The sequence below is a fragment of the Phalacrocorax carbo genome, chromosome 19 (genome assembly GCF_963921805.1).
Source record: "Phalacrocorax carbo chromosome 19, bPhaCar2.1, whole genome shotgun sequence".
In the NCBI taxonomy this organism is placed as follows: Eukaryota; Metazoa; Chordata; class Aves; order Suliformes; family Phalacrocoracidae; genus Phalacrocorax; species Phalacrocorax carbo.
The window spans coordinates 1,718,843-1,739,192 of NC_087531.1; the positions used below are offsets into that span (position 1 = coordinate 1,718,843).

General features: G+C 46.8%; 1 protein-coding gene across 7 annotated transcripts in view; it reads right to left on the bottom strand.

The window, feature by feature from the left end:
- Positions 1 to 20,350, bottom strand: part of GATAD2A (GATA zinc finger domain containing 2A) — a 67,803-nt gene that overhangs the window by 16,608 nt on the left and 30,845 nt on the right. For 4 of the 7 annotated variants that reach the window (XM_064469417.1, XM_064469416.1, XM_064469414.1 and 1 more), the window contains exons 2-4: positions 18,457 to 18,531; positions 9,537 to 9,627; positions 8,486 to 8,757 (exon numbers count right to left, since the gene is read on the bottom strand). In XM_064469417.1, the coding sequence (XP_064325487.1) occupies positions 8,486 to 8,757; positions 9,537 to 9,627; positions 18,457 to 18,473 (380 nt within the window). In that variant the 5' untranslated portion in view covers positions 18,474 to 18,531. The remainder of the gene's footprint in view (positions 1 to 8,485; positions 8,758 to 9,536; positions 9,628 to 18,456; positions 18,532 to 20,350) is intronic. The other 3 variants (XM_064469419.1, XM_064469418.1, XM_064469420.1) reach the window with 1 other exon arrangement.

Sequence of the window (20,350 nt, forward strand, 5' to 3'; positions counted from 1 at the left end):
AGATGACAACTCTACCATCGGCGACGCTTCGCCCCCCTCTCCGGGCGGCGGAGAGGGCAACCGGGCTGCCATCGGGCCACCCTCCGCCGGGAGGTTGGCACAACCCGGGAGCTGCCAACAGGGCCATGCCGGAGCCGCCGCCGAGCTCCAGCAGCTTCTCTCTGGCTGAGGCGGGTTCAGATGGCTGCACCGGGGATCTCCGGCACGGAGCGGGGCCACCGCCGGGTCATGTGACACCCTGGGGCACGTGACCTGCCACGGTAAAAACCATGGCAACAGCCGGTCCCAGCCGGTGCTGCCCAGCCTTCATTTTGTGAGGTGAGGTTGGGCTCAGGTGCCGGCACAGAAAATGGAGTGGCCATGCCCAGGGGTCTCCGCTGCCCCCTCGGGGTCCCTGCTGACCGCCACGGGCACTCGCGCCAAGGGTCACTTGGCTGTTTTTGAGGGGGGAAAAAAGGGAGAAATAGGAAAATAAAAAAAAAGAGCCCCAAGAGAGTCACTGGACTGAATCTTGGAGCCCTCCTCGTTTTCTTTTCAGGCTGGACAAGGAAGGCCAGGCTGAAAGACAATGCCTGTGGCCCCCCAGGCTTTCCTGGGATATCACAAGGAGGAAAATCTTCATCCTGAACTAGTTCAACGACATGTGGTGATAACAGAACGACGAGAGACCTGCAGCGAAGCGTGATCAACAAAAGTTTGCGTTCATCAGCAATCTGAATATTCTATCTTTATTATAAAAAAAAGAAAACAAACCCCACAACAAAATTGCAGAGGAGGGGGAGCACGCCTCACAGCCCGCCAGCCGAGCCTGGGATTGCTCAGCCGGGAGTGGGGCAGCACGGAGGGAGAGCAGCCGGTCATGCTCTCGATGCAGGACCGAGCACCGGCAGCTGCTGCAAGCGCTCCTCGTCAGCCCGCAGAGCGCATCCCGGGCGGCGGGGACCGGGATGGACGTCGGTCTGCCCCGCCGGGGCGAGCGGTGGCTGCTTGGGCAAGCCGTGATGCCCCAGGAGCCTTCCCCAATGCCATGGCCGAGACGGACCAGCAGCACCTCCGCTAAGGAGCTACCGCAGCCCGGCTCAGGGCCCCCTCCGCTGCGGGGGGACCCCCAGGTGTCTCCTTGCACTTGGAAGAGAGCAACATCAAAGCGAAGCATCTATATGCAAGATACCACAGCCTTGCACCAAAACAACCCAAACCTGCCTACGCCGTTTTTGTAGGACCACGATATGAAATCTGGAACTAGGAAATATAACCTTGTCCCTGACAGCTCTGCAATAAACCCCATCCTTTACTGGGGCTGTGAAGCAGGAGTCGACGAGACCAGGACCGCCCCTCGCTAGCCTGTCGGTACCTCACCTAAGGGCTTCCCCGAACCTGTGCAACTCCTCTCTTTTGCAGGACGAATTACAATATTCCTGACTGCTAGACTATAAGCTGCTGATCTAATAAAAGCTGCATTAGAAACCGCTGCAGTCAGAGTTTTAAAATCATGAATTTCCACAAAAACATTCCGTACCTATTTAGGACCACCTACCTACACCAATGTTGAGCCTGTCAACACGCGACCTCACAGAGGAAAACCCTTCTTGAAGGCGGGAGATACTACATATATTTTTTTTCTAGGCAACACAAATTGACCACAGCAACAAAGTCAACTCATATTCAGTGTTACAGGATTTATATCCTCAGCAGCACGACCAACTGCATAGCGGATGAGGTGGTACAAGATTGAACTCCAGAAATGTAGACCAGAACTCTGCAAAACAATCTTCCTTCAAAAAGGAGTTTGCTTTACTCTTTTGTTAGCCTGTGTGTAAAGCAAAAGATTCAAAGCAGATGTTTGAAAATAAGACAGACAATGGAAATATCACCACTTTCAGAAAAATACTGCCACCAGCAGTTAATAATTTGGGATAACTGCCCCGATACTGTGACCTTTATCCTCTGAAGCCATCAGGCATATCCTTTAGCTAAATAAAGACGTAGTTCTATTATTCCCCCTTCAGCTTTCATACGTGTCCCTGTCTCAATCGTTTGGACTCTACGCTAGAAGATGAAAGCGAGGTTGCTGCCCAGTTACGTACACCCATTTAAGCATTCACAGCAATAAAACACAATTTAACAGAGGCCTTGCAGAAAGTTTGTGTAAGGAATCAAGCGCAGACCTCCTAAGACACTAAGTGCCCTAAGAAAAAGGGCCACGCTTCCTCCAATATCCTCTTGTAAAACCTCAGAGCACAAGGACAGACACATCACGCTATTCAAGAGTTTTCCTCAGTGTCTTGGAGCATCCTGTAGCCATTCAGAACAACAACTATTCCAGAAAAAAACCCAAACCAAACAAAAAAAGCCACTTTCCCATGGGGACACTGCATATTTATCTGTTGATTTGAAGGAAAGGAGAGGGTCAGGTGGCCGAACCCAGCCTTGGACGTCTGCTTCCACTCAGCTGGGCCAGAGGAAGAGGAATTAATTTTTTGCCTGGAAGGTGATATATCCGAGGCCTAAGGTATCTCGAGGTGGACTCAACTTTTCTAACAGATTCACCTTCCTGCAACACAGGAGTTTCAATGAAGTACGACCAAGGAAGACAATGTTTAAACTTAACACTAAGAGAAAGAGATACCCAGGAACTACCGGCTCTGGTAGAGGATTTAATTTCAGAGGACTCGTGCGGCAGCTTAGAGCGCTTCACATCGTTAACAAAAGAGCTCTCGTATCACAAGCAGTCTTTGCATTTGTTCATACTGATCCAGAAGCATTCCACGAAAAATAAGCTTCCTTTTACAGACCAGATCTTACCCATGCTCTAAAGTGCCCTTTCGAGCACTGTTCTCACCTCACCACCACCCCCCCCCCCAAAAAAAAAAAGGATAAAATCAGTGTGATGTTCACTTGGTTAAAGTTACAGAACTACTGACCTGAAACATGAAATCCCGACTGCGGAGCAAGAGCCCTGCGCAGCCCCATCCCGCAGCACCCCGACACACTCTGCGCATCTGCGGGTAACCGAAGCAAGCATCACAACTGTTATTCAGACTCCGGCTTAATCTGCATTAGCAAATATGCAACAGTTTTGCCTCAGTCCATTCAACAATCTCTTGTACACTCTCATCCAAAAATATTTGGCAAGGAAGGAAGACAAACAAGGAAAGAAAAAGCAATACAGTGGGGATTTTTTTTTTTCCTGGAGTTGTGTTATCTACATGAATCAAAGAAGTTGGGATGGATCTAGTGACTGCGGTGCAAACTGAAGCAAAGCAAACTTCATCCCTTCCTCTGAACATAAAGGAACTTTAATCAAACTCTCTCTGCACTTAAAATAAAACATTAAAATTCCCCAAGAAACTTCAGCATCAGCTTTGTCCCAACATCCTTGAGTACAACACGTACCAGGAGGCACAGGTACAACCTACGTAAGCTGAAAAGCAGATCTGAAGTGTGGGTCTGTGCGGCGTTTCTAGGGTCACTAATGGGAAGAGAGGAGCCTATTGCTCTTCACTGGCACTGCCGTGGACACCGATCCCAGCAAACTCCAGTAAAGCGGAGAGCTCGGTCAGCCAACACAGGCTGCGCTTTAGAACATGGTAGAATTTCACAGTCAAATCCATTCATTTAGCAAGCTTTAAATGTGTTTTGGCCAGATTAAAAAAGAACCCAAACATAACAAAAAATCCCAAACGAACCCAAAAATCCTCAAAGCACCAAAATTTAGCATCCAAACCCTAACATAAAAATTCGGAGCACAGTCACTAGGCCAGCTTTCATACAATTTCAGAACAATTTCTAGTAGATGTTATTTTTCATTATCCCCTGTAACAAAAGGGAGAACACGATTGTTCCAAGGTCCCAGAGCAGCGCAACGTTTGTCAAGCACAGAAATCATAACCAGCAAAACCTAAAAACTAAAGCAACTAAAGAGTTCAGATGGATTATTTCCCTGAGAGCACTAACTACAGGGACGCCTACAAACTCTTCAGCCTCACCTTTCCCGGCAGTTTTCATTTAAGCAAACAAGCAGTGGCTTAAGTCAGGCCAGCTCACATGTAATTTCAAGAAGCAAGAGCTTAAGGCTGTGGGTATATTTGATCCTCATCTCCTGACATGTTGTACACACGCGAGATGAGTGCAAGCAATTTTTGTAAAGAATAAACCAAATGTATCAAATGCAGACTGTCTGGCTTAGCCGGACTTGTACTTCAACTGGAAGGCTCAATACAATAGACTCGGTAGCTTAATGCGTGAAGACAACACAATACACATAGTGGGTTTGGAACGTGGGGCTTTTTTGTTAAAAAAAAAACGACCTCAACTGATTCAAAATCTGTAGGAATAATTTCTATCAGCCAGCCTTAAACTGTTTTTGATCAAGCCACAATTAACACAGATAAGATAGATAATACACTGATTTAAATAAAGAAAATACAGGAAAAAAATAGAAAGGCATTCAACTGCCCAAAAGGTTTTCCAGTTTGCTTTATGAAGGACATGCTCATCCCAAGATTGCTCACAAGAGAAAGCAAGAACCGGGGATAGACAAGTAGATGAAAGCCAGCTCCTATATTTGTGCTTTATTAACAGCATCGCCCTCACCACTGCCATCACGCTTGTGTGCTCCAACAAAACCAGTCTCTCTCTCTCCTTTTGCTTGTATGACCGAGAAGCCTCGCTTTTTAGAATTCTGAAGTGAAACATATTTTGAGGTTATCTATTTGGAGAGTTACTATAATTTTGAGGATTTAAGATAGCACAGCGCAACAACCAAGCACAGCACAGCTGCTCGCAGGGTCAAGTAGTATCCTTGCCTGTAAACACCCCGCACCTCTCTTCATGAGCAAGGTTTTCCTACAACTGGGATAAGTATGCTGCTCCTGGAGGATCCTGATGCTTTTGCTCCAGAATAGAGCACGATTTGCCCTCGGAGACCTCTCTGAGGACAGCAGCTCCCACTCACCCAGCCAGTTACATGACCGTGTCCAGAAAGATGGCTCATGGTCTCTGCCAAGCCTTACTGTGAGCACACCAGAAATCACGAGCCTAACCAGCACCACGTATGCAACTCGTTCCTTTTGTATGGTTCAGGAAATAGCACTAGGAAAGAAGAAACTTGGGAAGTGGTCAGAATGTGTGCTGTAGATGAAGGAAGCTGAACGTGGAGTACAAGGAATGCAACACGATGCAGCAGGCAGTACGGTCCAAGAACGGCCCCAGGAGAAAGCCCCAGCCTCAGCTGGAAGCAACTGATGCTCAATGCAGGGCAAACGTGGTAGGAAACTCATGTATTTAAGCAGAAAGGAAGAACAGAGCGGGGATGAAGAACAGAGGAAAGGGAAAACAGAGCTTGAAAGCATGGTAAAACGTCAGGATTCAACCAGGTTTGGCAAGCGTTCCTTCCCTCCAGTGCCCATATTGATGTAAATCAGCGTATTTGCAAGCAAAGCGATTTTACGTTGCACTATTTTACCACCCCACTGCAAACCAGACACGTCCTTATCAAGAGGGGAGGACTCTCCTTCCTCCCATTCCTCCTCTGCAGTAGGTCTAGCATAATTACACGCCAGCGTAGCCAGCTCCCAGTGCTGCAAAAGTGCCAGGCAGAGGAGCAAGATTTTGGTTTGGCCTTGTGTGACCCCTCATCAAAGACTTCTACCACTACAGACTTTCTCCTGTTTCTTCTGGCATCAGAAAATGTGCTCAAACCAGATTCTATTTTTAAATTTAACTTCAAGGTTTAGGGAAAAAAAAATAATTTTAACATAGAGATATCACCATGTTTGTATTTCAAATCTTGAAAATCCACTGATTTCAGAAAGATAATCCATTCAATCAGCTTCACATCAGCTAAACTGTGATTACTGCTGGGCCATCTTTTCCAAGGAAAATATTATGTTTTCAGTTCTAAAGCATTAAGGAAGTTTAAACGCCAAAACACCATATATCACTAAGCATGAATTTTACCCAAGAAGTTTGTAGCAGTTCAGTCATTTTAAGCAACAGCTCTTTTTTCATCTCCTCAGAAAATCAGCTCAACTGCTTTAAAGACACAAGTCTTATGAAAGCTGCAGCCAAATTCCTCTGAAGATCAAAGGTCTGGAAAGGTAAGTCCCACACTTTTTTTTTTTTTTAAAAAAAATGCTTATGAAGTTGAGATCCACCTTCCCTACAAATGCCAACTGTATTCTTATATATGCGAGGGATCAGACTCATCCAGAGACAAGCTTCCTCTGTATCGCAGGCATCTTCAGACTCAGATTGCACTCGCTTGGAGATATTTGCATCCTGAGGCCGGTCAGCTGCTCGGCGCCACGTTTATGCTCCGGGAACGGAGCCACGCACGGACCAAGGGCACCACCACGATGCAGGAGCGGAGCCCCAGAGCCCGGGAAGCCGCTGCCTTACTTCCAGAAGTTTGCAGAATCGTTCAGGCTCATTTTTTTGTCATTTGAGATGACCCATGGTTTGATTCCTTTCCATTAAGAATTTAATAAAAACCTGCTTTATGAAAGGTGTTCCAACTTACAAGCGGTACCCAAAGCCTCATGAAATTCTTAATTATATTTATTAACTTCAGTGGAATGGGGATCAGACTGCCTTCTTATGCAAGCGTATTTTTTGGTATGGGGAAGCCTCTTCTCCCTCCTTGCAGAAACTGAATACAACAATATCCTATTACCAGCTGAAATAAGAACGGAGAAAGGATGTTCTCTCATCTCATCTAAATAGGTGTTATTGTTCCAGGTGCTCTCTGGGAAGTTAAGCGTACACAGCCCCTTGTTCATCATTCTGTTTGCGTGTCTTGCAACAGACGGACACCAACAGAGCAGAAACACTGGCACCCGTTTCAAAAATATTATAAATTCACAAAGAGCGTATGCGTGTGGGGGCAAGTGCCGCAACTAGAGTTAGAATACCTGATTCTAATTTATTCAATTTTTGGTAAGAGCAATCTTTTTAGATATTCTTCAAAAAAGAGAGCATGCATACCTGTGTTAATTAGTAGGCAGCGATTACGCCAAAAGACACCTTCAGAGATTTACTCCTAGTCTGCACAATACAACTGCTCGACATAGAAGTCATCCATCACCCCAATTAACTGCTTCGGTGCAAGGCATAAGCGCCTCCTAAATATCAAATTGAGCAACTCATATAATCGTCCCTTTGGCACAAGTTTTATGGAGAAAGCTGAAAACTATCACCGTCCCTCAATCATGCTGATGGGAGAGGTCTTGTTTTACAGATACTGAAACAGTATTTGGATAAAGTAATCAGGCTCTTGCAGTCTAAGTTATTTCTCTCAGAAAAGCATCAAAAGTTGGGAACAGTTTGCAGATGAATTGCAGACATCAAAGGATGCCTATCTTCTTAGCAGCACCCCAAAGTGCCCCTCCTCCCAACAATTCCTGCGCAGCCGATAAGGATCTCTTGTTTTCAGTTTCACACCTCAAATCTGCACTGCTGTAATACCCGACATCCAAGGGAACGCAGATTTATTGCTCCGAGAACTGTTCAAGCCATCTCGTACAGGCAGGCAGGCCTCGGTTCTTATGTATTGCTGCTCTAACATCAGCCCGTGTCAGGACCAGGAATAAATGAGACTTCTAGACTGCCTGCTCAATAGATCGGATCTTACTGCAAGACCCTGAAGGGCCAACATCAGGGCCACCGTTTTTGACAGAGTTTTTTATCCTGGTACAGCCAGAATCTGGGTTAGAAATATGGTGGAAGGTTTGGAATCTGGCTTTGAAGCAATGCCTGTAGATCTGTGTGTCAGAACCACCCAATTCACGTGCGTATCTCATATCCAAGTCAAAGGGAAAGCTTTACCTTTTTGCAATAATAAAATTCTCCAAAGCGATACAGAACTTTGAATTCATGCTTCCACATGTCAAAATTCAAACATCTTAGGGAGGCTGGACTTTCAAAAAAGTATTAAGAACATGTCCTACAGAGAGCTGCTGCAGACAGGTATTCTCTTTTCATAGTACTTCTAGTGTCAAAATCCCCAAGTTACTTCAAAAAGCAAGCCAGACTTATCCATACATACTGCTCCGTCAGGAAGAGTCAAGTTGCAATTAAAACTCCTCTGTTCAGACAATTATAATGCCTTATTTTCCCTATATCACAGCTCAATTAAAAAAACCCAAACCACTCTTCCTCACATAAATCTCCATCAGTAGCTCAAAGCGCATCCTCCTTACACAACTTGTACGTTCTTCTATTCAAGACTGTATTTCTTTACTCAGCTGCTCACTGCAGCTGCCACTGCTGTCAAAGCTTGTGCAAGAAAAATCAGTAAGGAAGTTATACAGAACTAGTCGTTGACTCTCACGTGAAGAGCCAGAGCTGCAACGCACACCTAAAATTTTAATTCCCTCTACCTTTAAGATGCAGAGAACTTCTTCCTAGTGCCATCTGACCGCGTTTTACCGTGCTGGTAACCCAAATGTTACGGTGCAACTGCAGCACGTAGGTCGTAACTCACCTTTTTGAGGTACTCATATCCACAGGCTCATCTCCCGTCTGAACCTCCACTTTAATGGTTGCTTTCACCTCTCCGCTTTTTAATAATCCTTGCACTTTTCCAGCTCCAGGATCTGTTTTTATTTTCATGTCGCCTTCAGCATTTATATCTGTTCCTAATAGTCCTTTCTCCATTTTTATTTTTTTACTGTCCACATCGTTATGCGTTATCTCACGTTCTAATGCTCGTTTCTGACTCCGTGTCCTGCATGCTTCCTCTGTCATTGTGAGGCTCTGGGGAGAGAGGAGACGCAAACGAGTTAAGTACACTGGAAAAAAAAGTAAGTTGGACAAAACACCTTAATTTCAAAACAGGGCAAAGTACAGCGGTTACTGCAAAAGGAGTTCAGAAAGAGCAATAAAAGTTTTGCCAGTATGCTCACTTACCCTATCTTCAAAATACATCTCAGTCTGAAGCTATTAGGTACCCGGCATCACTGTACTTACACTTTTTATGTTAAGCGAACACAAACAAAAAATAAAAGCAAAACAAGAACACACACACAAACCCCACTAAGCATAAACTAGAATCACCAAGGCGGGGGGGGGAAGCAGCCTGCATTAGAGCACAGGAGACTATACAAACCCCCACGATGAGAAAAAGTTTGGCTCTTTACCAAAAGGCAGGAAGAATGTATGTATTTGCCTCACATGCAAATAAAGGCAATTACAAAATTCTAGATTAGGATCTCCCTGGGACTGCTGCCATGTCTTTCTGAGGACCTAAGCCTGATTGCAAGTTTCGGGAAGCAGACACTATGGGGAAAAGGACCACCACACCCTGCGTGAAGAGAGGCTTCCATATTTCTTGACAGCCTGCCGCCAGGCGCTAAGGCACTGCCATTGTAATACTCAAGTTGAGACTTTCTCCCCTCCTGGTGAAGGAGCCAGGCTTTTCCAGGCAGCAGAGGAAGCGCTGGGCTCGGGGGAACCAGGCTTAACTCCTCGCCTGCCGGAGGCGCGGGAAGTTTTGCTCCTGGTGGGCTCTGACATCTCAGCCCGCACTTCGGTACCTGCGGACACCCATCCATCGGACGCGGAGCTGAGTCAGGCTTTGATCCCATGACATCACTGGGCTCCACATGACCCTTCCCAGGATGCAGCCTGCGAGACAAAGCACTTTCCAGAAACCAGTCTGAGCCGGCGGCAGGCAACCCGCAGCGGGGCTAACCCTGCCGCCGGCCGGCACCCCGGAGCATCCCTCCTCCTCCTCCTCAGGCATCCCTCCGGGTGCTCGGGGATGACAAGGGGGTGGCATGGGGCGGGGTGGGGGGAGAGGGAGAGAAATCTCCCCCCCTCCTCCCCCGTCTTTTAATTAATTAATCCATTTATTTATTTATTTAAAGAGTTCCTCCCATCCAGATTTTTTTCCCCTCCTCCTTTTAAAGTGGGTTTCAAGAGTAAGGCCAACACACAATAGTTGGACAAAGTCTTTGAAATGTTTTTAGCAGTGAGCAATTAACATAATTATGCAACACAATTAACCTCTGCTCACCCCCACCACCCCGTTATTCAACAATGTCACGTACCCATTATGTGAAATTGCCATTTTGATAGTATAAGCCCCGTGCAAGCGACCACAAGTTTCTCTGCAACGTCTTGGATGAAATACATATATTTTTTTAGCACGGGGGGACACGGACACACGTTAAAATCACAGTCAATAGACAAAGTGCCCCCCCTCAGCTCATCTGCAGTTACGGTGCGACCATGCTGGAACTTACAATAATGGAAGAAAGGTGTGTTTTACTGAAAGGCTAACTTAATTTCAGCATTTATGAAAGTGAGTAAACAGCACGCAGCCCAGGCAGGCAGCCAGCGGCACGGAGGTTTCGGCGCGGCTCAGCGTACCCCAGCTGACAGGCAGCAGCCTTTTCCAAACCCCGCTCCGGCTCGCTCAGACAGCCCTCTGAAAGCGCAGCCTCTAACTATACTAGTAACTCGGTTTAAGTGTCTCTGCTGACGATACGGCAGCGTGACAACTGCTTCTCCCCCTGAACGAGCGATCAGACAGCCTGCCCGGGAATCGCAAAGCTTATTCCTATTAACTGAGTGCAAACGCATCTGGACCCAGGGCTAAAACAAAGGACCGGCCAGCTATCGCCCAGCTTACGTGTACTGAGATGTGCTGTTAATCTCAGTGACTTTATTGAAGCAAGACTGCTTAGTCAGTAGGAAAACCTCCCTTAAAAAAAAAAAAAAAAAAGACTGATCTGGGTTTATTTTCCGTATCTTCATCTTCTCCAACCTCGGACGGACGCGAAGCAGCAACTCCAGCAGGCTGCGCTGATCCGACAGCTACAGCAGCACTTCAGGCACTCAGGCTCCAAACTTTAAGAACATTTTCACTATACTATATTTCTACTTCTTCGTCTTCCCCTGTTTTGACTGGCATGGGGACAGGCAGTATCTTGAGCTGTACCGGGCTATTTTATAGCATATCACACACAGAGCTGCCGGAATCTCGCTCACCTGCATTAGCATCACAAGCAATGGGAACGATCCAAATCTGCTATCGGCACTAAGTTTTATTTAAAAAAATTAATGCAGTCAGAATCCTACCATAAAGACAGGTAACGCATTCTGAATGCTTCACTAAGCGCCTGTTTTCCGGCTAACCAAGAGAGCTCGTCTCGAGCGATGGAGAGAGGCGGGCACCAACGACCCCGCTCGGAGCATTTCCAGGGGCAAACCCTTCGCACACAAACTCCTGACCAAGGTCAGATGGAACGGAGTAACACCTTCACTACAACGCACCTTTCCAGCAAAACCCTCTCCTGTTACATATTCTCGAGGACGTCGCATCTCGCACCCTGCAGTTCCTTCGCGAACTGGCACCAGCCGTTTCTCCTTGTAACCGTCACCCCCTTATCAGACGCTGACAAACTTTACTTGCAAATGGCCTCCGCTTCCCCGCGCGCTCCCCACTCACACAGCCAAAAAGCGACACCTCCGTTTTCCTTCGAGGAACGGTGCTGCCGCTGCTACAGCTATTTCTGCAAATCAAAATTCAGTCCAAGGTTCTGTTAAAAATTCACAGCGTTTTGTCACGCCGACGATGGCATGAGAGCAGCGACTGGAGACAGTGATTGCTGGAGAGAAGAGTTTCTGTAGCACAACTGAAACAGCACATTACTGGGAAGACCTTGGGATGAGACTGCACAGAGATTTTTTACAGCTGTATCTGAAGATTGCAAGTGCAGGCTCAAGGTTTACATACCCTGTAATAGAGAGATCTGGTTCCCCTACCAGAACAGTGATTAGATCGTATTTATTGTAGATGAACCCTAAAACCAAGCTCCCTAAAATAATTTTAACCCTTTCAGGAAACAGTACCGGAAAACAATTTGCTAACATGGATACACGTGCAGAGAGACCTAAGGGAAAATTAATGTGGCACTGAGAGAAGGGGAGGAGAAAAAGGAGGAAATAGTTGTAAACATTTCTTTTAAAAGGCTGTTCTGACTGACTTTTCAGGAAAAGAGATGAAAACTGGTAATGTCAGAGACTTTTCTGGGAATCACCTGGGTTGATGGGCCCCATCTCCTGCAAGCCAGAGGGCACCAAGAAGCAGGTGTACAGTTTAGGCGATTCCCTGGCAGGTTCTATTTCGCACTGCAGGCTGCCAAACTCTTCCTAAAACAGCCTAACCTTCTCCTAGAGATCTTGAGTTTCAAACCAGACGAGTGTCCTGGAAGAGAGGAGGAGGAAGAGCACCCCTGCAGAGACCCGCAGGAGCAGGGACAGGATGCAAGCGGCTCCTTGCATGGCAGGAGGAGGTGAGAGAAACCCAAACCTGCCTGGGAAGAAAACTCCCTTCTGAGGGCATATCTGGCAATTTGCTCAGTGCCCAGCACCTGAGGACGGCATGCCAGTCAACACCTAAGACTTTACCACCACTATTAAACAGCCCCTTACCAGGCAGTCTGTGGCCAGCCCTTAAGTCTGCTGGGTTTATTGAGATCGCACCTTCACCAATTGATTCCACTAGATGAGAATAAATCAGCTGGATGTTTCAAAACATCCAGGCTGTTTCAAGGATAACGCATCACTTCTGAAGCTATACCCAAAATCCTCACTTCTGCTTTTTCACTGTTAACAGCAACAGGAACCAATCAACAGAACAGCAAACAGCTTCAGTTCAACTTGACTGTACCTTTTATTTGAAAGAAGGAAGAGGAAGTAAGGATTACACAGTAAATTTTAAGTTTTATGGAAGGTTCTGCTTTTTATTACAAGGGATGGCATAGCTCGGGGCGGAGTGCCTGGGCCCAAAGCAGCAAATACTCAGTCATAAGTGCTATCACTGTAACAGATTAACTACTACGATCAATTCAAAAGGCAGTTTAGTATACCATATAAAACACTATAAGCTCCTTGGACTGCAGGCCATTACACTGGTCACCCTGCAGCCTGGTCAAAAATTCCCCTGTGCAGCCCCACTGCCCTCTGAACACACTGACAGCAGGGAGAAACCAAAACCTCCTGAGTTCGCAACCTCTTTATGCTAGCCTGGTAAACATCGTGTGCGCTTGTGATGCCACCTGCACGCTCTCCACCGAGAAAACGGTCAGAAGAGCTCTCTTGCCATCTTCCAAACCCTCACTCTCTCCAAAGAGCAGAGCAGCAAGACCAAGACGACAAACCTGGTTTAACTCAGCCAGTGTCTTTTCCCGCAGGGACGTGGAGGACACCGCGACATACAGCCCATCCCCTTGCAAAGGGCAAAGGGGACGCTGCAGCAATCACCTGCTTGCTTGCTTTTGCCGCTGCCGGGAAAAATTACAGAAGAGGAAAAAAAAAAAACCACCTCACAAAATGCCAATTTAAGACTTGGGAAATTAATTACTTGATGCTGATTTTTCCAGATGTGCAGCCCAGCCCGGAATAAACCCAAGCAGCTGCAGAAGCCATGCCCAGCTCACCCGGCTGCTGCCGGACCAGGGCACGAACAGGCAACCGGGGCAGCAGCTGAAACAGGTTTGATGCACAAGCACACGGAGGACACTGACACAGCGTATGAAGGAAAAAAAACCCACACAAAAAAGCGCACACTTTGCTTGCTGTTTGTAATGTACACTTCCACTTTTCCCCACATCACATTCAGAGTTATCCATATCCCTCTCTCCTCTCCCATTCATGATTTACAACTTCCTCGTACGAACTCCAAGTAGTTCTTTCAGAGAAGTAGCTCTGCTTGCTTTTTGCTGTTCAGCACAGCTTGGTAGTTTGAACTTAAACGGACTGAAGTTACAATTATGTCCCGATGCTTTGCTAGAATCAGCAGCAGTGCCGGCAAGCACCGGCAGCAGATATGGGTTCGGCACAGACCATCTGCAAACGGGCTCGAATCCCAGCGCAGCCGCACAGTAACCCCTCCAGCTACGCGATACGCGCTCTTTTTGGTAGCCAAAAATGAAGATCAACAACCTTCTTCCCCAGCACGATCTGGGAACTTTTACAGAAGACAAAAAAAAAAGGGGGGGGGGGGGGGGGGGGGGGTGGAGCCGAGGGAGGACAACAGAAAATGAGACAAGGTTACAGAGGAAGAAACAGGGAGGTTAAGACACGTTCGGTGCCCCTCGGTGAAAAGGGAGTTGATAAAAAGCTGACTGACCCCGAAGAGTGGCCGGCCCCCAGCGCAGAGCCGACGTGCACGCCCGACAGGCCTCCTGCAAGCGCAGCCCATGCAGTCACCTTGGCTCCTCCACACACACCCTCCCCACGATGCCTAGAAATTAATTTCTCACAGCAGGATGTAAGAAGTTTCAACGAGAAGTCACTGTTTCAATTGAGCTTATCATCTTCTTATGCTATAAGTGGGGGGGTTTTCCTACACACTCATTGATCACGAAGCCAGGACTGAGATGTCCTGGAAAAAGTCATTACAAATCACATGTATGTGTGTGTGCGGCTGCACTACTGCGTGCGTGTGTATAAACGTGCGTACGCACGCACACACAGAGAAGTTCATGACCTTATCACATAGATATTTAGAAAGATAAACTTCAGAAAGCCAAAATAAGAACTAGATGTTATTCTTTTAAAGACTAAGTTAACGCAACAGCAGTAGGACACGAACAGTAGTTATTTTGCAGGTTGGGGGGGGGCGGGGGGGGAACGATCCTGCACTTGAATTCAATTGGGCAACCAAAAATCCATCCTTTCCCTGATGAAGGCAACAAAAAGCGCGAGAGCAGCCAGAGGTGTGTTGATCATTTTGCTATCTCAGCCATTATTTCCATCCCATGAGACCTAAAAAGAAGAAGAACTGCAAGTGCTGAAGCCCCCCTTCAGCAGAAGGGACGAGAGGAGGGTCCCTGCTCCGCAGCCCGCTCGCTGCTCCCAGCGGGGAGAGGCTCCCAGCCCCTGGCTGGCTGAGCACTGCAGCCCACCAAGGGTTAAGCCCTGCCATTTTGGTGCCATTCACTGATATGTCCATTAAGGGTGTTACATAACAAAATGGCAGCCCTTAACCCTTCCCTCGCCGGGCTCCCACGCTGCTCAGCTGCATGTGCTCACACCAGCCGGCCACCGCAGCACCTCCCGGCTGCGCAGTCCTGCCTCCCTTTTTTACTAGTATTATTACTTCCCCCTTCTTTAGGCATTCAGGGAAAAATAAATGAGCTTGCTTAGAACTGTTAAGTACTTGCAATTAAAAGGAGACGGAGCCCACGGAAGTTTCCTCTGTGCCACGGGTGTCGGGCATCTGGAGGCAGCAGAGGAAAGTTCTCCACTGGCCAGGGGACAGCAGCGGTGCGGTCCACCAGCAGCAAAGCATCATTTCATCAGGCTGCTCTCCCTGAACCGCTGAGGGAAAACAGCCAGAGCGTGGGGTACCAGCACCCTGCGCTGTCCTGAAAACACCCACGACATCCCCACGGCTGCTCCCAGCACCCGGCTTCAGAGGGGAGCACCTGCGGCAGCTCCTCGAGCCTTGCAGAAGCTGCTTTGATTTCCATCCGAGTGACCAGGCACTACGACACACGCCATGCCCGCGCTGCAACTGCTCGCAGTCATTATAGCGCAGTAGGAAGCAATTCAGCCTGGGTTTGACTAAATATTTGCCAAAATGAACAGATAAACATTTGTAGAAAGGCACTGAAGTCAAGCTCTGAGCACCACAAACATGAAGTTCTGTATTTGGCCAGAAACAGGACTTTGGCAGCTGAGGTCCCACTGCACTAGGAGTCACCCGTCGGCTTTCCCCACTATTTGTGTCAAGTCACCTTAAAAAAAAAAATTTAAAAATCACTATTATGGCTGAGTTTGGCTCCGTTTAATAAAAAAGTGTGGAGTCTAACCACTGTCTAAGTGCCCTGTATAACAAAGAGAAGCATTCGTGATTTTAACAGAAAGCTCAATGTGCCACTGATTGTACGAAACGTGTAGCCGTGTAAATGGAAAATAGCTGTTGCCTCTAGAACTCAATCTAGTAATCTGCAAAAATTTTGTGAGAACTTTTGAGAAGTGTTCACTACCAAGGTGATCTTTGAAAAAGTAATTATAATAAAGCAATTTTTAAAAAATGCATAAAACCAACACGTTTTTCTCCTAAATACCTTTTACTACTGTTGCTGTTCTTCACTCAGAGCGTTCAGCCTAAAAAAAGAAGGCCCTCACTTCTCAGCCCTGCCACAGCGACGCAGGTTCCCTGGTTCGCCCTGCAAAGCGGCGCCGGTTTTTCGCACGCTCCGCGATCGTGATTCATAGCTGCAGCTTTCAGGAACAACCTGCACGGTTCCGTACGGAGCTGGTTCATTGTCACCCCTGAGCCTGCTGAGGGAATTCAACCACCCTCACACGAGGCAGCCAAAGAAGAATAAAATCAAAGTCATTTTGTTGAAAGACACCAGCTATTACCAGAAGCACGCGGTCTGACTCCAGCTCGGTGAGAAAGACTCTGCCTCTTCAAGGTATGGGTTCTCTAGGCACATCGATCCTCACGGATCTTAACTGATCATTAAAAACTGTTTATCCGGTGTTTATTTTGACTCAAAAATAAAACCTTCCACTTAAAGGACTAAAACTTGATTTAAACTTTTATTTGATGGGAACAGATTTAAATACTAAGTAACAGCATCGTAGATTGCAATCAGATCCTCTCCCCTTCTTCCGCCCCCCTCCCCATTTAATGTATGCTTCTTATTAGAGGAGGGATCTAGGTTGGTTCATTTATTTTAATGCAAGAGCAGCAAAATTAGCATCTTTAAATACTCATTCACAACAACAATCAGCTTTTCCAGCACCACATGCTGTGCATATTATAATACAGGCAATTCCTTGGTTTTTCTGCATTTTAAAAACTTCAGAGAAGGGAGGCTCTCTGCACACCCAGCCCATCCACACCGGCTACAGCATCCCTGCTCCCCAAGGAGGGCCGCACCGTGGACCCACGTTCAACCCAATTATTTAATACAGCCTCAGTACGATCACAGAGGGAATTGGTGCCTGTGGATACAAAGGAGGAGGCACCAACAGAAAAATCTAAACAACTACGCAATTTTCTTATTTACCAATCGATATTCTAATTCTTCTAAAGAAAACTTTAAAATTTTATTAATTCTAAGCTCCACTCCTCTGAGTTTAAAGAGGTGTTTTTAGAGGGCACTACTTACAGCCACTACACAAGGGATTTGTTTGACCTGAATTCTCCCCCAAGTTTTATGGATCTATTTTTGTCTAGAAACTACTGGGCAGGAAGTCTGCTAATGACTACGTCTGGGCTTTGTATTACCGAAAAAAAATAAAAATCAGAGATTCCTCAGTGCAGGACAGCCGTTAAATACCAGGTTTGATTATGCAGTATTTGGATAACAAGTTCAATTGGCAAAATCAGACAGTATTATTGCACACTGCTCTACAAGGGCACCGAGCTATGTTTTTTAGGCGTTTCATGGTGATAACCCACTGAACAAGAGAGAAGATTAAGTAATTTCCACAACTATGGTCAAGATGTCTAAGTGTGACACACTCTGCTACTCTCAAGTTACTCCTACTCCTTCACTTGTGACCAAGGTCATTAAGAAAGGCGTTTTTATCATTTCCTTTAGCCTTTTGGTCTCATGAAAGATGGCACTGCTTAGCAAGGTTTGGGAACTTCTGTAATAAACAGCCAAAAAACCAAAAAAAGCAGGTGGTGCTCATGGTGTGCACAATGTTAGTTCTGAAGCCGACTCCAGTAAAATGTAGTAAATCAAAGCAGTAAATCTATGGGCAGAGACATCAACGCATACACCAGGAAAACTGAGATTGGAAGAAAAGCAAAGACCAGAAATGCTCACAGGAGCCCTGGCAATACATGTTTTGGAAAAAAAAATTTTGGAAAAATCCATAAATTGCCACTTAGAAAATGCTTCGTCTGACAATACCGTGGGACGGTTGAGCACCATCACACGCAGGAGAGCTGATCAAGAGAGCTTCACTGTAGCTACGCCAGTGAGCGCTGCCAGAGGTACAAGATCTCTGCAGAAATTTCATTTCCATTCACAATTCTTCTTCTGGGGGTTGCACAAATGATCAAAATATACAGAAAGTCTCAAGGGAGGAATTTCTGCATGCTTGCTTTTGTTTCTCCTCTTGTTCAAGACCAACAATATTGTGCAGCTGTTGTAAATGCCCAGTTAAAAGGAAGTGAAACTTCTTTGTCCCTTAGTAAACTAGGGAGATTTACCTACTTAGGGGCGTGGATTAAGCGCTGAGTGAAAGGCTGCTTTTGGTTAAGGCCCAGGAACTGAATTCTGACCCAAGTTTAATCTCAGAGCTCCTCTACAGCTCTTCCTTGTCCTCCTGGACAAGGCAGGAGCTGAGGTACAAAATACCAGAAGACAATTCCACCCTCCCAGCCCACCTCCCCATTTTCAGTACTGAACAGAGGGAAAGGGGGTCTGTGCAATGTCAGAGACTCGTCCTCCACCTTATCACAACTCCTACCTGTCAGTGAAGTTCATGGGTTCCAGGTGGGATCCTGACCGGGCCGAGTGGCTGAAAGCGACTGCAGCGAGGCTCCTGAGGGAAGAGACAAGCCGGTTAGTACGCCTGGTGACGCGCCCACCGCCTTCACCCAAAACACGCGCGCCCATGAGACGGTTGTCCTTCAACACTGGTACCCGTGTGGAAGATGAGAAGACGGCGTCTTATTATTTTAAGGAAAGGCACTGCAAGTCAGGCTTGTGTTCCAATGCTTTTGGATTAAAACCAAGAACTACACGCGAAAGTTACCACTTCTCTTACTCTGTATTTCTTTAGCCTTTGCTTCTTAATTTAACATTCTAGGAGGAAACCAACTGCTTCTTGAGATCTCTGGTTTGACCCAAACACCTGCTGGAACCAGAATTCCCATTTCTACCTGACAGTTTCCCCTCAAGGAGGGAGAGACAAACGAGACCTGCATTTGTCCTAACGGCCAGTACCACAGGAGCATGCTCCAGGCAAGTCCTAAAGCAGTCGCTGTGCCACCTCCCCACTCCTTGGACAGAAGCAGTGCGGGTCCGTGTACGCATGCAGGAGAACACCACTCGGAGACACATCTTCAGAAAGAAACTCGTTGCTTTTAATTTGTCCAACAAGCCAGCAGGCCCATGGACAAGCATTTTAATAGCTAGTAAGACACGGCCAACAAGGCAATATTTGTCCAGTGTTACCTACGTGAGGGTAACATTACTTACTAGTTAAGCGGCAGGAGAGCCGTCTTTGGATGTGACACCATGGCCACGCGCACGGGCTCAGTTCAACAATTTAGTGACAACTGGGTATTTTCACTTGAAGAACATCAAAGCGAGTTTTAATGCCAAGCTGGATGCACTGGCTAAATACAGGTGGAGGTTTTGGTGGGGTACGACCACCGCCCACACCCCAGAACAGTCAGTTGTCCCTCTGTTCCCGGTCATACCTGGGACCACATCACTGTTCTCTGCAGAAGCTTCCATGAAGTTGCACACAAAGCAGAGAGAGGAGAGGGAAAGGAATTCGTAGAGAAGTTTTTGTCCGGTAGGACAGCATACAAAAATAATGCTAAAAGAACATGCTCGTGTGTTTATCTGCTTCTTACTCCAGAAAAAAATGTTCTACTGGCCCACACTCACTTACGCTTTACAAAAATCCTTTTATGAGCCTGTACATACAGTGTTTGATATCCAAACCTTCCCTCTCTATGAAAACACTGCGGGAAGAAACCCACAACCAGCATACACTGGTCAGTCAGAAAAATCAACTAGTTTTGCCATACTACTGGATCAGCAGCTACCTGCGCCAGCAGCAGAAGCCGACTCAAACACCCCTTATCGCAGCCTGCTTTTACCCAGCACAAAGCGAATAATCAGTCAACAGCCACAATTTCAGCAGCGGGTCTCGCACGGCGCTGCGCACGCTGACACGACGCCGGTGCCGGCTCTCGGGGCAGACGGCAGCAGCACTGGGGTGTAGGTGGAGCACAGTAATTGATGCACACTGGCTGCCAAGATGACTCCTTGGAAGCTCGGCCTCTTATTTCTGCTAAGCCACCAAGAACTGAGTCATTTCCCTCCTCAAAAAGTTGCAGAGCTATTTTCTTTTGTCCAGAAGGCAGGACAACAGCACACTGACTTCTAGTCCTTCTCTGGATTGGGGAAAAGGGCTGTAATGGGTGACCCCTCTGACACCCACCCGAGGATCAACCTGTCCCCCCTGACCAAACTCCGGCATGCTCAGAGGTCGTCTTGTCCCAAAAGCTGGGAGATTGTGCCCAGTACATCATCTCTGCTTTACTATTTTAAGCACCCTAAAAGGTTCCAATAGGTTAAACAAATTTGCTACAAAAGTGCAGATATAGAAACTTAATGAATGGATT